This window comes from Carcharhinus amblyrhynchos, chromosome 9 (genome assembly GCF_965287045.1).
Source record: "Carcharhinus amblyrhynchos chromosome 9, sCarAmb.v2.hapA, whole genome shotgun sequence".
Classification (NCBI taxonomy): domain Eukaryota; kingdom Metazoa; phylum Chordata; class Chondrichthyes; order Carcharhiniformes; family Carcharhinidae; genus Carcharhinus; species Carcharhinus amblyrhynchos.
Window position 1 is genome coordinate 2,387,465 of NC_137332.1, and position 16,736 is coordinate 2,404,200.

Consider the following 16,736-nt stretch of genomic DNA (forward strand, 5'->3'; position numbering starts at 1 on the left):
CAATACTCTAAATTCAGCCTCACCAATGTCTTATATAACCTCACCATAACATTCCAATTCTTAAACTCAATACTTTGATTTATAAAGGCCAATGTTCCAAAAGCACTCTTTATGACCCAATCTACCTGTGATGCCACTTTTAGGAAATTATGTATCTGTATTCCCAGATCCCTCTGTTCTCCTACACTCTTCGGTGTCCTACCATTTATCTTGTATCTTCTACCTTGGTTTGTTCTTCCAAAGTGCAATACCTCACACTTGACTGCGTTAAATTCCATCTGCCATTTTTCAGCCCATTTTTCTCACTGGTCCAAATCCCTCTGCAAGCTTTGAAAACCTTCCTCACTGTCCACTACACCTACAATCTTTGTATCATCAGCAAATTTGCTTATCCAATTTACCACATTATCATCCAGATCATTGGTATAGATGACAAACAACAATGGACCCAGCACTGATCCCTGTGGCAACCCGCTAGTCACAGGCCTCCACTCAGAGAAGCAATCCTCCACAACCACTCTCTGGCTTCTTCCATTGAGCCAGTGTCTAATCCAATTTACTACCTCTCCATGTATACCTAGCGACTGAACCTTCCTAACTAACCTCCTATGTGGGACCTTGTCAAAGGCCTTTCTGAAGTCCACGTAGACAACATCCACTGCCTTCCCTTCATCCACTTTCCTGGTAACCTCCTCAAAAAACTCTAATAGATTGGTTAAACATGATCGACCATGTACAAAGCCATGTTGACTCTCCCTAATAAGTCATTGTCCATCCAAGTATTTGTAAATCCTATCTCTCAGTACACATTCCAATAATTTACCTACTACTGACATCAAATTTACTGGCCTATAATTTCCCAGATTACTTTTTGAGCCTTTTTTAAACAATGGAACATGAGCTATCCTCCAATCATCCGGCACCTCACCTGTGGACACCAACATTTTAAATATATCCTGAAACATCCAGGGTTCCCTACTTCTACCAGCCTTGACCTTCACTCTAAGAGGAATGTGCTTATCCTAAACCCTGGTTAATACACTTTTGAAAGCCTCCCACTTACCAGACGTCCTTTTGCCTTCCCACAGACTCCCCTAATTAACTTTTGACAGTTTCTGCCTGATACCATTGGGGCCTTGCCCCAATTTAGAATTTTAATTTTTGAGCATGGTCAACGCAGGCTTGGAGGGCTGAAGGGCCTGTTCCTGTGCTGTAATTTTTTTTGCTCTTTGAAATACATAAAATTCTGAAGAGATTGATAGGGTGGATAGTGAGAGATTATTTCTGCTGGTCAAAGAATCTAAAACACGGGGCACAGTCTCAGGATAAGGGAACAATCATTGAGGACTAAGATGAGAAATTTTTCACTTAAAGGGTTGTGAATCTTCTCTGCCTTGGAGGATTGTAGATGCTCCATTGTTGAATATACTTCAGGCTGAGGATAGGCAGATTTTTGCTGTCAGGGAAATTAAACATTTGAGGAGTGGGCAGAAAAATCGTTAAAGTCCAAGTTCAGCCACACTCATTTTGAATGATGGAGCAGACTTGATGGGCTGAATGGTTCACAAGTAGTCTGTCTGACAACTTTGTCTCACGGAAAGTGTCCAGTTGCAGCTCCTCACAGACCACATTATTCAGTTGGAGCAGCAGGTGGATACACTATGGAGCATACAGGAGGCAGAGAGTGTAACAGACACTAGTTACAGGGAGGTTGTCACACCACAGGTTCAGACAGGTAGATGGGTGACCGCCTGGAGAAGCAGGCAGTTAGTGCAGGAGTCTTGGCTATTCCCTTTCAAACAGGTGTACAGTTTTGGATATTGTTGAGGGGGCGGCCTGTCAGGGAAAGATACCAGCAGCAGCCAGACCTGTGGCACCACACCTGGTTTTGCTGTAGAGCAGGATCAGGCAAAGAGCAAATGAGCAGTAGTAATAGGGGACTTGCTAGCTAGCGGCATGGACAGGCGTTTCTGTGGCCTCAATCGAGACTCTGGGATGGTGTGTTGACTCCCTGGTGCCAGGGTCAAGGCCATCTACATAGAACATTGACCCTCAATGTTGTGCCGAGCTATGTCCAAACCCAAGGTCAAGTTATCCCACTCCCTATAATTCTGGTGTGCTCCGCGTGCCTACCCAATAACCGCTTGAAAGTTCCTAAAGTATCCGACTCCACTATCACAGAAGACAGTGCATTCCACACCCCAACCACACTCTGAGAAAAGGAACCTATCTCAGACATCCCTCCTATATTTCCCACCATGAACCTTATAGTTATGCCCCCGAGTAACAGCTACATCCACCCGAGGAAATAGTCTCTGCACGTCCACTCTATCTATCCCTCTTATCATCTTATAAACCTCTATTAAGTCACCTCTCATCCTCCTCCACTCTGAAGAGAAAAGCCTCAACTCCCTCAACCTTTCCTCATAAGACCTACCCTCCAAACCAGGCAGCCTCCTGGTAAATCTCCTCTGCAATCTATCCAATGCTTCCACATCCTTCTTATAGTGAGGTGACTAAAACTACACACAATATTCCAAATGTGGTCTCACCAACATCTGGTATAGTTGCAGCATAACCCCACAGCTCTTAAACTCAAACCCCCTGTTAATAAACACTAACACACTATAAGCCTTCCTCACGTCTCTATCCACCTGAGTGGCAACATTCAGAGATCTGTGGATATGAACCCCAAGATCTCTCTGTTCCTCCACATTCTTCAGAACCCTGTCGTTGTCCCTCTAATCCGCATTCAAGTTTGTCCTACCAAAATGTATCACCTCGCACTTATCAGGGTTAAACTCCATCTGCTACTTTTCTGCCCAGCTCTGCATCCTATCAATGACTCTTTGCAGCCTACAACAGCCCGCCACCTCATCCGCTACTCCACCAATCTTGGTGTCATCAGCAAATTTACTAACCCACCCTTCAGCCCCCTCTTCCAAGTCATTGTTAAAAATCACAAATAGCAGAGGACCCAGCACTGATCCCTGTGGTACACTGCTGTAAACCTCTATGACTCTAAATACTTTTTATTCCAAAGCCTGAAATCTATTGATGACACAACAACACTGACCCTCATTGGTCCTTGATCAGCAACGATACAGCACAGATTCTTCACCATCCTTTTAATCAGTTGACAATTACAATTTAGCATCAACATGAATAGAGGTCTCCAGTCTGAAAATTTTCCCTCCACAACCACCGTCTGTCTCCTGAGACAGTAAGTCGTCTCACAACACCAGGTTAAGTCCAACAGGTTTATTTGATAGTAAGTGCCACAAGCTTTCAGAGCTCTATTCCTTCATCAGGTGAGTGGAGAGTAACTTTATCAAACGTCTTACTAAAATCCACGTATACGACATCAACTGCTCTACCTTCGTCTACACACTTAGTTACCTTCTCAAAGAAGGGACCTAATGGGATTGGGGGTTATAGATAGGTCTATGGCTTAGTAGGTATACAAGTGATCGGCGCAACTTGTGGGCTGAAGGGCCTGTTTGTGCTGTAGTGTTCTATGTTCTAATTCAATCAAATTTGTGAGGCAGGACTTACCCCTCACAAAACCGTGCTGACTATCCCGCATCAACTGCATCTTTCCAAATGGTCATAAGTCCTATCTCTCAGGACCCTTTCCATTAACTTACCGACCACCGAAGTAAGACTAACTGGCCTACAATTACCAGGGTCATTCCTATTTCCTTTCTTGAAGAGAGGAGCAACATTTGCCACTCTCCGGTCCTCTAGCACAATCCCCGTGGACAGTGAGGACCCAAAGATTAAAGCTAAAGGCTCCGCAATCTCATCCCTTGTCTCCCAAAGTATCCTTGGATGTATCTCATCTAGCCCAGGGGACTTATCGACCCTCAGGTTTTTCAAAGTTGTTAATACATCTTCCCTCAGAACATCTACCTCCTCCGTCCTATCAGCCTGTGTCACACTCTCATCCTCAAAAACATGGCCCCTCTCCGAGTGAACACTGAAGAGAAGTATTCATTCAATGCCTCGCCTATCTCTTCTGACTCCATTCACAAGTTCCCACTACTATCCTTGACTGGCCCTAACCTCATCCTTGTCATTCTTTTATTTTTCACATATTAGTAAAAAGCCTTAGGGTTTCCCTTTATCCAACCTAGCAAGGACTTCTCATGCCTGCTCCTAGCTCTCCTAAGCCCTTTTTTTAAACTTATTCCTAGCTACCTTATAACTCTCAAGCTACTCAACTAAATCTTGTTTTTTCATCCTTATAGACGCTTCCTTTTTCCCCTTGACAAGACATTCAACCTCCTTTATGAACCATGCAAAGGATTATAGAAAAGCTAAGAGAGTGGGCAAAAGATTGGCAGATGGAGTATAATGTTTAAAAGTTTATTTTATTTGTGTCACAAGTAGGCTTACATTAACACTGCAACAAAGTTATGTGAAAATCCCCTAGTCGCCACAGTCTGGCGCATGTCGGGTACACTGAGGGAGAATTTAGCATAAGAACGTCAACATAAGAAGTAGGAGCAGGAGTAGGCCATCTAGCCCTTCGAGCCTGCCCCGCCATTCAATAAGATCATGGCTGATCTGAAGTGGCTCAGTTCCACTTTCCCGCTTTCTCCCCATAACCCTTAATTCCCTTTCCTACCAAAAACCTATCTACCTGCGTCTTAAATATATTTAGCGAGGTAGCCTCCACCACTTCAACGGGCAGAGAATTCCAGAGATTCACCACCCTTTGAGTGAAGAAGTTCCTCCTCAACTCTGTTCTAAACTGCACCCCCCCCGCTATCTTGAGGCTGTGCCCTCTAGTCCTGTTGTCCTTTCTGAGCAGAAGAGTCTACCCTATCCATCCCTTTCATTATCTTATACGTCTCTATAAGATCCCCCCTCATCCTTCTAAACTCCAACGAGTACAGACCGTCTATTTAGTCTCTCTTCATAGTCCAACCCCCTCATCTCCGGTATCAGCCTAGTGAACCTCCTCTGCACTCCCTCCAAGGCCAAAATATCCGTGCGCAAGTGCGGCGACCAAAACTGCACACAGTACTCCAGCTGCGGCCTCACCAATGCCCTGTACAGTTGCAGCAAGACCTCCCTGCTTTTATATTCTAACCTCCTCGCTATAAAGGCCAGCATCCCATTCGCCTTCTTGATCACCTGCTGCACCTGCAGACTGGGTTTTTGCGACTCATGCACAAGGACCCCCAGGTCCCTCTGCACCGTAGCATGCTGCAGCTTTTCGCCCTTTAAATAGTAACCCCTCTTACTATTATTCCTGCCAAAGTGGATAACCTTTCACTTGCTAATGTTGTACTCCATCTGCCAGGTCCTCACCCACTCGCTCAGCCTATCTAGATCCCTCTACAGACTTTCCACACCCTCCACACAATTTGCTTTTCCACTTATCTTTGTGTGTCATCAGCAAATTTCGTCACCCTACACTCAGCCCCCTCCTCCAGATCATCTATCTAAATGGTAAATAGCTGAGGCCCCAGCACCGATCCCTGAGGCACTCCACTAGTTACCAACCGCTAATCAGAATAGCACCCATTGATACCAACTCTCTGCCTCCTATTAGACAACCAATCCTCTATCCACGCTAACACCTTACCTCCAACTCCATGCCCCCAACCTTCCGAAGCAACCTTTTGTGCGGCACCTTATCAAACGCCTTTTGAAAATCGAGAAACACTACATCCACCGGTTCCCCTCTGTCTACCGCACTAGTTACATCCTCATAGAATTCCAATAAATTCGTCAAACATGACTTCCCCTTAACGAATCCGTGCTGTGTCTTGCTCTATCAAACAATTCTTCTCTGGGTGCCTCGCTATTTCTTCTTTGATGACGGATTCAAGCATTTTTCCAACAACAGACGTTAAACTAACCAGCCTGTAATTCCCTGCACCTATAATTAGCATGCACCTAACCAGCATATCTTTCGGACTGTGGGAGGAAACTGGAGCACCCAGAGGAAACCCACGCAGACATGGGGAGAACATGCAAATTCCACACTGTCACCTAAGGCTAGAATCAAACCCAGGGTCCCTGGCTCTGTGAGGCAGCAGGGAAAATGTGAATTTGTCTGCTTTGGTAGGTATAATAGAAAAGTAGCCTATTATTTAATGCGTTGGGCGGATTGTTGACAGACACAGAAGTCGAGGGTTATGGGACAGTCAAGGGTTATGGAGGACGGACAGCAAAGTATAGTTGGAACCATAAACCAGATTAGCCATGATTTTATCAAATGGTGGGGGAGGCTTGCAGGGCCAAATGGCTTACTCCTTCACTGAGATCCTATGCTCCAATGTTTATTCTGTTTTGCTGTCCATGGATGTTCAGTCTCTGCAAGTGACCTATCATTTGGTTTCTCTTCCAATGCAGGAACATGGATGTTACTTTACAGACAGAGCTCCCTGCTGGAACATACTGTGATGTTATCTCAGGACAGAAGGAGGGCGATCGCTGCACGGGTTTGCAGGTCGATGTTGGTCCAGACAGCAGAGTGTCTCTTCAAATCAGTAATACTGCGGAGGATCCCATGCTAGCCATTCATGTTGATGCTAAATTGTAATTGTCAATTGTGATTAAAAGGATGGTGAAGAATCTGTGCTGTATCGTTGCTGATCAAAGACCAATGAGGGTCAGTGTTGTTATGTTGCGTCATCAATAGATTTCAGGCTTTGTTTGGAATAAAAGGTATTTAGAGTCATAGAGGTTTATAGCAGGAAAACAGGCCCTTCAGCCCAACTTGTCCACGCCACCCTTTTTTTTGAAACCCCTAAGCTAATCCCAATTGCTTGCCTTTGGCTCATATCCCTCTATATCCATCGTACTTATGTAACTATCTAAATGCTTTATAAAAGTTAAAATTGTACCCGCCTCTACTACTACCTCTGGCAGCTTGTTCCAGCCACTCACCACCTTCTGTGTGAAAAAATTGCCCCTCTGGTCATTTCTGTATCTCTCCCCTCTCACCTTAAACCTATGCCCTTTAATTTTAGACTCCCCTACCTTTGGGAAAAGATATTGACTATCTATCTTGTCTATGCCCCTCATTATTTTATAGACCTCTATAAGGTCACCCCTCAGCCTCCTATGCTGCAGAGAAAAAAGTCCCAGTCTATTCAGCCTCGCCTTATTACTCAATCCATCAAGTCCCGGTAGCATCCTAGTAAATCTTTTCTGCGCTCTTTCTAGTTTATTAATATCCTTCCTATAATAGGGTGACCAGCATTGCACACAGTATTCCAAGTGTGGTCTTACTAATGTCTTGTACAACTTCAACAAGATATTCCAACTCCTGTATTCAATGTTCTGACCGATGAAACCAAGCATGCCGCACGCTTTCTTTGCCACTCTGTCCACCTGTGACTCCGCTTTCAAGGAGCTATGAACCTGTACCCCTAAATCTCTTTGTACTGTAACCCTCCCCAGCGCTCTACCATTAACTGAGTAAGTCCCGCCCTGGTTCAATCTACCAAAATACATCACCTCGCATTTGTCTAAATTAAACTCCATCTGCCATTTGTCAGCCCACTGGCCCAATTGATCAAGATCCCGTTGCAATTGGAGATAACTTTCTTCACTGTCCACTATGCCACTAATCTTGGTGTCATCTGCAAACTTACTAACCATGCCTCCTATATTCCCATCCAAATCATTAATATAAATGACAAATAACAGTGGGCCCAGCACTGGTCCCTGAGGCACACTGCTGGTCACAGGCCTCCAGTTTGAAAACCAACTTTCTACAACCACCTCTGGCTTCTGTCAAGAAGCCAATTTTGTATCCATTTAGATACCTCACTCTGGATCTTGCAAGGTTTAACATTATGCAACAACCTACCACATGGTACCTTATCAAAGGCCTTGCAAAAGTCCATGTAGACAACATCAACTGCACTGCCCTCATCTACCTTCTTGGTTACCCCTTCAAAAAACTCAATTAAATTTGTGAGACATGATTTTCCACTCACAAAACCATGCTGACTGTCCCTAATCAGTTCTTGCATCTCTAAATGCCTGTAGATCCTGTCTCTCAAAATACCTTCCAACAATTTACCCACCACAGATATGAGGCTAACTGGCTTGTAGTTCCCAGGCTTTTCCCTGCAGCCCTTTTTAAACAAAGACACAACATTTGCCACTCTCCAATCTGCAGGCACCTCACCTGTGACTATCGATGATTCAAATATCTTGGCTAGGGGACCCGCAATTTCCTCCCTATTCTCCCACAATGTCCTGGGATACACTTCATCAGGTCCTAGAGATTTATCTACCTTGATGCGCTTTAAGATTTCCAGCACCACCTCCTCTGTAATACGTACACTCCTCAAGACATCATTATTTATTTCCCCAAGTTCCCTAACACCTATGCTTTTCTCAATGGTAAATACAGATGAGAAATATTCATTTAGGATCTCACCCATTTATTTTTGAATAAAGTACAGGAGTTGCAGCTCAAAAATCCACTACACCTTCAGCCCAGCTATAGCTTTATACATGTACACAATGTATATAGATTTGTAAGGATAGCACATGTTACAAAATGTATCTTATACTATAATGTTCTCAATAAGTACTCAACCCATGCAAACCAATAGGAGAAATGTTGTCAGACACACCATACTCTGAACAAATGCCGCCCAATGCAAATTCTCTGGATTTTCCAGAGAAATCCCCACAGATGTTTGTCACACTGTGCCAACTGGTCTCTCCAGAATTCTAATTTTCATACCAGGGTTTCCAAAATCCACTCTCAAAGAACATGCCTGGGATCTTCTCCAACTTTATATTTCTCAAGGATGCCTTCACCAAGGATCCACTTCTGGGATTTCAACCTCCTTTTGATATTTCTCTGCCCTGGATCACCATGTGCATTCAAACTTCCACACAATCTCTCATTTATCCCAGCCATGCCAACAGAACACCACAGGCTGCATTAAGGCATCACCAACCTTGAGATGACTACAGCTGTTTGGCCATTGCTAGCCAACATCTCCAGGTTTGTACCTTGCTGCCCTACCTTTAATTGGGAGCCTCTCTCTGCTCCTGACTTCATTGATAGTAACCCTTTTCCTAATTTCTGCTCTTTGTTTGTTCAACTTTCTGAAACTCATATTCCCTGATTTCTGACTGGTCTTCAGCTTCTGAGACTTACTTTCTGTCCCTCTATATTTTCCTGCTCAGTACTGGCAGTTCCCGTGGAACGCTTCTTGCTTCTAGGTTACCTCATTTCAGACTGAACTCAAATGCTTCTGCTTTTCAGTGTGGACCTCTGATTGCTAAGCAACAGCTTAGCCTTTTTAAAGCCTGTAATTGTTTTTATGTCATAAAATCTCAATTATAATGCAGGTGCACTTAAAGTGAAACTAAACATAGTGGAAGAATTAAGCATCACTACAGAAGCTGTATGAACCAAATGAATGGGGCTAAAAGCAGATAGGTCCCATTGCCCTGAAGCTTGCATCCTAGGATCCTAAAAGTAGTAGCTACAGAGATAGTGGATGCATTGGTTGTAATGTTCAAAGCATCATTGGATTCTGGAGAAGTATCGGAGGATTGGAAAGTTGTCAACATGACATCCCTATTCAAAGGGAAGGAGGCAAAAGACAGGTAGCTATACATTATTTAGCTTAACATCTATTGTCGGAAAATTGTTTAAATCAATTAGTAAGGAAGTAATCGTTGCACATTTAAGGAGCAGCGAAGAATCATTTTAAAAAATAACAAAGAGGGAGAAGGTAAAGTATGAGAGAAAGCTGGTGAGTATCACTGGAAGCAGTTGAGCCCAAAACACTAAGTTTTAAAGAGTTAGATATAGCTCTTGAGATGAAGGGAATAAAAGGATATGGGGGAAGGCAGGATCAGGCTATTCAGATGGATGACCATCCGTGATCTGAGTGAATGGTGGAGCAGGCTTGAGAGGCTGAATGGCCTATTCCTGCTCCTATTTCCTATGTTTCTATATTTATATGTGATTTAAAAAGATAGAAAGAGTTTTTACAAATATTTAAATAGGAAAAGAATAACTAAAGATTATATTAATCTTCTAGAAAGAGTGTCCAGGGAATTAATAATAGAAGACAAGGAAATGGTGGAAGCATTGAATGGGTTTTGTGTGTCTGTCTTCACTAGAGAGGATAAAAAAATTCCCAAAGACACTTGAAAATCAAGAAGTGAAACAAAGGGAGCAACTTCAAACAATAACCATGTCCAGGGACAAGACAGTGGGAAAACTAAAAGAGCTAAGACTGACAAGTTCCCAGGACCAGGGATTTACAGACTTAAAAAAAAGTGGGGGTGGGTGATCTTGCTTCATTAGGTTAGTTATCTAGTGAGTAAATATAAAAGTAGGGAGGTCTTGCTGCGGCTGTATAGGGCATTAGTGAGGCCGCAGCTGGAGTACTGTGTGCAGTTTTGGGCGCCGTACTTACGCAAGGATATTTTGGCCTTGGAGGGAGTGCAGAGAAGGTTTACTAGGCTGATGCCGGAGTTGAGCTATGAGGAGAGGCTGAATAAACTAGGCTTGTACTCATTAGAGTTTAGAAGAATGAGGGGAGATCTCATTGAGACGTATATGATGATGAATGGGATGGATAGGATAGAGGTGGAGAGACTCTTCCCACTCAGAAAGGATAGCAGGACTAGGGGGCACAACCTCAAGATAAAGGGGGGGCGCTTTAGAACGGAGTTGAGGAAGAACTTCTTCACTCAAAGGGTGGTGAATCTCTGGAATTCTCTGCCTGTTGAAGTGGTGGAGGCTGCCTCGTTAAATATTTTTAAGACGCGGGTTGATGGGTTTTTGATAAGAGAGGGGATTAAGGGTTATGGGGAGAGGGCGGGACTGTGGAACTGAGCCACGACAGATCAGCCATGATCTTATTGAATGGTGGGGCAGGCTCGAAGGGCTGGATGGCCTACTCCTGCTCCTATTTCTTATGTTCTTATTTCTACTCCTCTGAGGCAGCGATGGGGCAAAATGCACTCTCAAGGTTGCGGGAAACTGGAAAGTTGATTGACCACTAAGTGTTCACCATGTGAAAAATCAGTGTCCGGTATAAGGGAGTGTTGGGGCCAGAATACTACAACCTAGACTAAAGAACATGTAAGAAAAGTAAAGCCATGGTAGGGCAGCTGAGTGCATTCGAGTGCGTGTCCTGTAATATGTGTGAAATTATGCATACTCACAGTGTCCTGGCTGACCATGTGTCCAGGAGGTGCCAGCTCTGGGATGCCAGGCGCTGTGTGAGGGTAGGATGGGGAAGCTGGTTTACAGATATGTGGGAAGGGGGATTTTGGGGTTAATTGGATTTTTTGTGTGGGGGAGGGGGGGGATGTACCCAGATCACTGAATCCTTTTTACTCTCAGCAGACATTGGGGAAGATGCTGCAGATACTGGAAATCTGAAATAAACACAGAAAATTCTGGAAAATCTCCTTGCCTCAGAGTCGGTGCTCCCCGCTCCATCTCTCCGCTTCCCGCGCAGCACCGACACTCAGAGAACTTTCCAGAACCCCGGCCAACAAGGGGGCGGAGTCAAACTGATTGACTGGAAAAGACAGCGTAATGTGAGCAACAGCCCCACCCTTAGGTACCGTCATTGGCCCCGCCCCTAGTAACAGCCACTGCCCCCAGCTCCCCGTTACCGCCACTGGCCCCACCCCTAGTTACCGCCACTGGCCACGCCCCTAATTACCGCCACTGGCCCCCGCCCCTAGTTACCGCCATTGGCCCCGCCTTCGCCATAGCAACGCGTCGCTCAGGCCCTGAGCCCGGACTCGGAGTCCCGGAGACTCAGAGCCGCCTACAGCCCGGGCCCAGCGCAGCAGCATCGGAGAATGAGCCAGAGACACCCCGGGTAAGAGAGAGAGACCGAGACAGAAAGAATGACAGAGAATGTGAGGGAGATGGTGACAGAAAGAGAGACAGTGACAGAGAGAGAGTGTGTGAGGGAGACAGAGGCAGGTACAGAACGAGAGATAGAGAGACACACAAAGTGACAGTGACACAGAGTCTGATAGTGAGGGAGGGAGAGAGAGAGAGACAAAGGCTGGGAGAGACTGAGGGAGGTGGAAAGAGATGGAGGGAGTGCAAAAGAGAGGGAGAGATGGCAAAAGGACAGGGTGGAAGGTAAAGAGGGAGAAGGGGAGATGGAGGGAAGAGAGGGAGATACAGCCAGAGGGAGAGAAAGGGAAGGATGGAGAGAGTGATGTACACAGAAAGAGAGATCGAGAATGAGCTTGAAAGAAAGAGTGGGAGATGGAGATGCAGAGTTGGAGAGAGAGAGATACAAAGAGTTGCAACAACTTAATTCAAGAAAGTAGGAAATTACAAACCAGTAAACCTAACATTTGTCTTGGGAAATTTGCTAGAATCCATTATTAAGAAGGTTATAGTAAGATACTTATGAAATCATGGTGAGATCAGACAGATTCAACATAGCTTTGTAAAATTAAAATCCTGTTTAATTTAATGGATAAAAGCAAATTTCTGCAGATGCTGGAATCTGAAACCAAAAGGGAAAATGCTGGAAAATCTCAGCAGATCTGCCAGCATTTGTAAGGAGAGAAAAAACTGATGTTTCATGTCCAGATGACCAGAGTTTTGACAAAGGGCCATCTGGACTTGAAACATCAGCTCTTTAATGTCCTTACAGATGCTGCCAGACCTGCTGAGATTTTCCAGCATTTTCTCTTTTAATTTATTGGAGCTCCTTGAGGGAGTATCAAGTGACGTAGATAAGGGGGAACCTGTGGATGTGGTGCACTTGGATTTCCAAAAGGCTTTTAATAAAGTGTCAATTCAAAGGTTACTGCACAAGATAAGAACTCTGTGTAGAAGGTTATGTCTTAGCATGGATAAAGGACTGTATATCTAATAGGATGTGGAGATACTGGCGTTGAACTGGGGTAAACACAGGAAGAAGTCTCGCAACACCAGGTTAAAGTCCAACCAGTTAATTTGATAATAAACCCACAAGCTTTTAGAAATGCTGTTCCTTCGTCAAGTGCGTGAAGGTTCTGATCAGAGAAGGGCATATAAAGTCACACACAGTTTACAGAATACTGATTAGAATGCAAGTCTTTACAGCTAACCTCACATTGTCTGCATCTTTAAGACGAATAACAGGTTAGCTGTAAAGACTTGCATTCTAATTAGTATTCTGTAAACTGTGTGTGCCTTTATATGCCCTTTTCTGATCAGAACCTTCCACACACGTGACGAAGGAACAGCATTTCCGAAAGCTTCTGTGTTTACTATCAAATAAACTGGTTGGACTTTAACCTGGTGTTGTGAGACTTCTTACTATCTAACAGGAAGCAGGAATAATGGGTGTTTTTTTTTCTGGTGGCAAGCTGTAATTAATGGAGTGCCACAGGGATCAGTGGTAGAGCGTCAACTGTTTAAAAACTACATCAGTGACTTGAATGAGGGGGACAAATATGTGGTCCCTAAAAATGTGGTTGTCACACAGAAAGTTGAAAGAGTAAGTTGTGAAGAGGACATAAGAATCTGAAAAAGGGATATTAGGTTAAGTGAATGCATACAAAAATGTCGGATGGGATATAATGTGGGAAAATGTGAACTTCTCCACTTTGGCAGAAAGAATATAAAGCAGCATATTATTTAAATGATGAAAGATTGCAGAGTCTGCAGTACAGAGGGATCCGGGTGCCCTGGTACATAAATCAAAACAGTCTGCAATTACAGCAGTGATTAGGAAGGCAAATGGAATGTTGGGCTTTACTGCAAAGGGAATGGAATATAAAAGTAGGAATGTTTCACTCTCTAAGTAACCAACATTTTCTTTAGCTACCCCCCTCCCTTTTTATTAGAAAGATGACATTGACTGCCACTGTCTATAGTGTTTTGAGGAGGAGAATTCCAGATTTCCAATAATCTTTCTGAGGCTACCGCAAAATTACCTGAATGATTTTTAAGTTGATTTATTATTGTCATATGTATTAGTATCTGGTGAAAAATATTGTTTCTGGCGTGCTATATAAAGCACACCATTCATACAGAAGGAAACGAGAGAGTGCAGAATGTAATGTTACATTCCTAGCTAGGGTGTAGAGAAAGATCAACTTAATGCAAGGGAAGTCCATTCAAAAGTCTGATAGCAGCAGGGAAGAAGCTGTTCTTCAGTCGGATGGGACGTGTCCTCAGACTTCTGTATCTTTTTCCCGTCGGAAGAAGGTGGAAGAGAGAATGTGTTGGAGTGCACACGTTCCTCCAAGTGCAGACGCTGCTTAAATACAAATCGGAGGAAGCTCTGTTCCAGTTGCACTGGTCAGAAGTCTCAGCCTGGATGAATTGTTCATTCCTGGGTATTGCATCTCAGGAAGGATGCACTGGAAGGAGATTCACCAGAATGATACCAGGGGTTAAAGGATTAAATTACAATGATAGACTTGGCTTTTCCTGGAGTTTAGCAGATTACAGGGCAATTTAGTCAAGATGATTAAGCAGATTAAAGGCCTGATAGGATAGGGAGAGAGAAAAACACCTCTAATGAGGAGGAATCAGATCAAGGAGTGGGGACAGAATATTAAAATCAGAGCCAGGGATGATGTCAGGGAGGGCTTCCTTACAGAGGGAAATGGGAATCTGGAATCCTCTCCATCAAAACATTGCTGAAATTAAACATTTCAAAACTGAGGTTGATAGATATTTATTGGGTAAGGATATTACAAGTAATTAAGGTGGTTAGATGGAGTTAAACTACAAATCAGCCATGATCTCATTGAGTAGTAAAGGGGCTCAGGATGCTGAATGGCCACTTTCTGCTTAACATGTTGACCTGTCAGCATGAGGAGTTTGTGTTAATGTGTCGTCTTCCTTATGGCTGGCTTGATGGAATTAAAAATCAGGGATGGTAGAAGTGGAAATGACTTTGAAACAATAATTGGCCATCAGCTTTTCAAATTATTACTAATGCTTTCAGACAAGTAGTGAATTGCCACTGTAATGTTAGACTCTTAGATCATTGGTCCGTTCTCCTGGCAACAAGATAAAATACCGGGGCAGCGGATTGGTTATCGCTGATTCATCAGATGTATGTGTGTCACTGGTGACATTCTGTGTCAGGATGTAAACTGCTGTAATCTCTGTGTACCGAGCCTGTATAAAGTGCCAGACAACAATACCTACTGGAATTTATAAAGCGCCTGTGACACGGTAAAGCATTTCAATATGCTTCAGTGGAGGGCTCATCAAGGGAGGTTTCCTACAGAGCCACCCAGTGACACGTAGGGGACAGAAAGCTGTTAAAATCAATCTGTTTTAAGGACCATCTGAAGAGAGAGATGTAGAGAGGTTCAGGGAGAGAGTTCCAGAGTTTAGGGCCAGGCAGTTGTAGGCAACATGATGGAATGGGAGATGTTCAAGAGGCCACAATTACAGGAACACATTGGTCTCGGAACTTTTTTTGTAGATTGGGGAGATTACAGATATAAGAGGGATGTGCTGCAGAGGGATTTTAATGTGAGAATGTAAATTTTACAGTTGAGGTATTATCTGCTGTGTTTGTGCGTGCTTTAAGTTATGGCAATCGCACTGAAACAGAGACAATGCCTCATTCTAACGAAACAGCAGGTTAATTTGCAGCATGGTTTTAAATAATAATTATTACAGTTAGAGACAGAAAAGGCTTGCATTTTCACAGCATCGAGTAATGGGTCAGAACTTCCCAAACATTACACACCAGGAGAATACAGTTACTGCCGTGATATCACAAGCATTGCCAGCAGCTTGCACCCAGCATGTTCTCACAAACAACAATGTGATAATGTACAATTCTGTTTCTCTGCTTTGGTTCAAGTGTTAATACTAATCCGAGGACATCAGGGAGAACACACTTACTCTTCAATAAGCAGATTGGGCTGCAGGCTTCTCCCTCAGCACTGAGCCTCTGACAGTGCGGCACTCCCTCAGCACTGAGCCTCTGACAGTGCGGCACTCCCTCAGCACTGAGCCTCTGACAGTGCGGCACTCCCTCAGCACTGAGCCTCTGACAGTGCGGCACTCCCTCAGCACTGAGCCTCTGACAGTGCGGCACTCCCTCAGTAGTGGAGCTGCTTATCAGCAGGGTGACTATTCAGGATATCCTCCCACCCTTTGTTGCAACTGCTAACTAATAAAGAACAGTACAGCACAAGGACAGGCCCTTCAGGACACCGAGCCTGCTTTGACACATGATATCTTTCTAAACTAAAAATCTTTTATGTCAATAAGGTCCGTATCCCTCTATTCCGTACCTATTTATGTATCTATCAAGATGCCTTTAAATGTTGCAAACATTGACATCTAAGGAACTCTTGCAAAAACCAAGCAGTAGCAACCTTTAGGTATGACTCTGAGACAACCTTGACACACTCACAAATTAGCCATCTAAAACTGAGGATGACCTTTGTTATTTAACCATGTCAAGGGATGTGGAACAGAGTACATGATTGTGGCTGGAAAATCTTAGCAACCAAGGTCGATTAGTTACTGTTGTACTTTCACATTGCTGCTCTGGGAGAGAATGCAGCATTCTCCACATCTTGGAGCAGCAAAGATTGAAAGGGGATCTGATAGAGGTGTATAAGTTGATGAGAGGGGTAGATAGGGTGATCTCAGTTGGAGGGGTGGGGGGAGGTAATAACCAAGGGGCATAGATTTAAGCTAAGAGGTCAGAGGCTAAAAGGGGATTTGAGGAGAAGTGTTTTCAGTCAGATGGTGATAGGAATCTGGAACTCAC

At 44.0% G+C, this 16,736-nt stretch overlaps 2 protein-coding genes across 4 annotated transcripts in view; both read left to right on the top strand.

The window, feature by feature from the left end:
- Nucleotides 1-6,587, top strand: part of LOC145348280 (pancreatic alpha-amylase-like) — a 32,645-nt gene extending 26,058 nt beyond the window's left edge. For all 3 annotated transcript variants that reach the window (XM_080196478.1, XM_080196479.1, XM_080196480.1), the window contains exon 10: nucleotides 6,370-6,587. In XM_080196478.1, the coding sequence (XP_080052604.1) occupies nucleotides 6,370-6,559 (190 nt within the window). In that variant the 3' untranslated portion in view covers nucleotides 6,560-6,587. The remainder of the gene's footprint in view (nucleotides 1-6,369) is intronic.
- A 5,191-nt stretch (nucleotides 6,588-11,778) lies between these two features.
- Nucleotides 11,779-16,736, top strand: part of erich3 (glutamate-rich 3) — a 52,830-nt gene continuing 47,872 nt past the window's right edge. Inside the window, exon 1 of the mRNA XM_080195073.1 lies at nucleotides 11,779-11,849. Coding sequence (XP_080051199.1) covers nucleotides 11,830-11,849 — 20 coding nt within the window. The 5' untranslated portion in view covers nucleotides 11,779-11,829. The remainder of the gene's footprint in view (nucleotides 11,850-16,736) is intronic.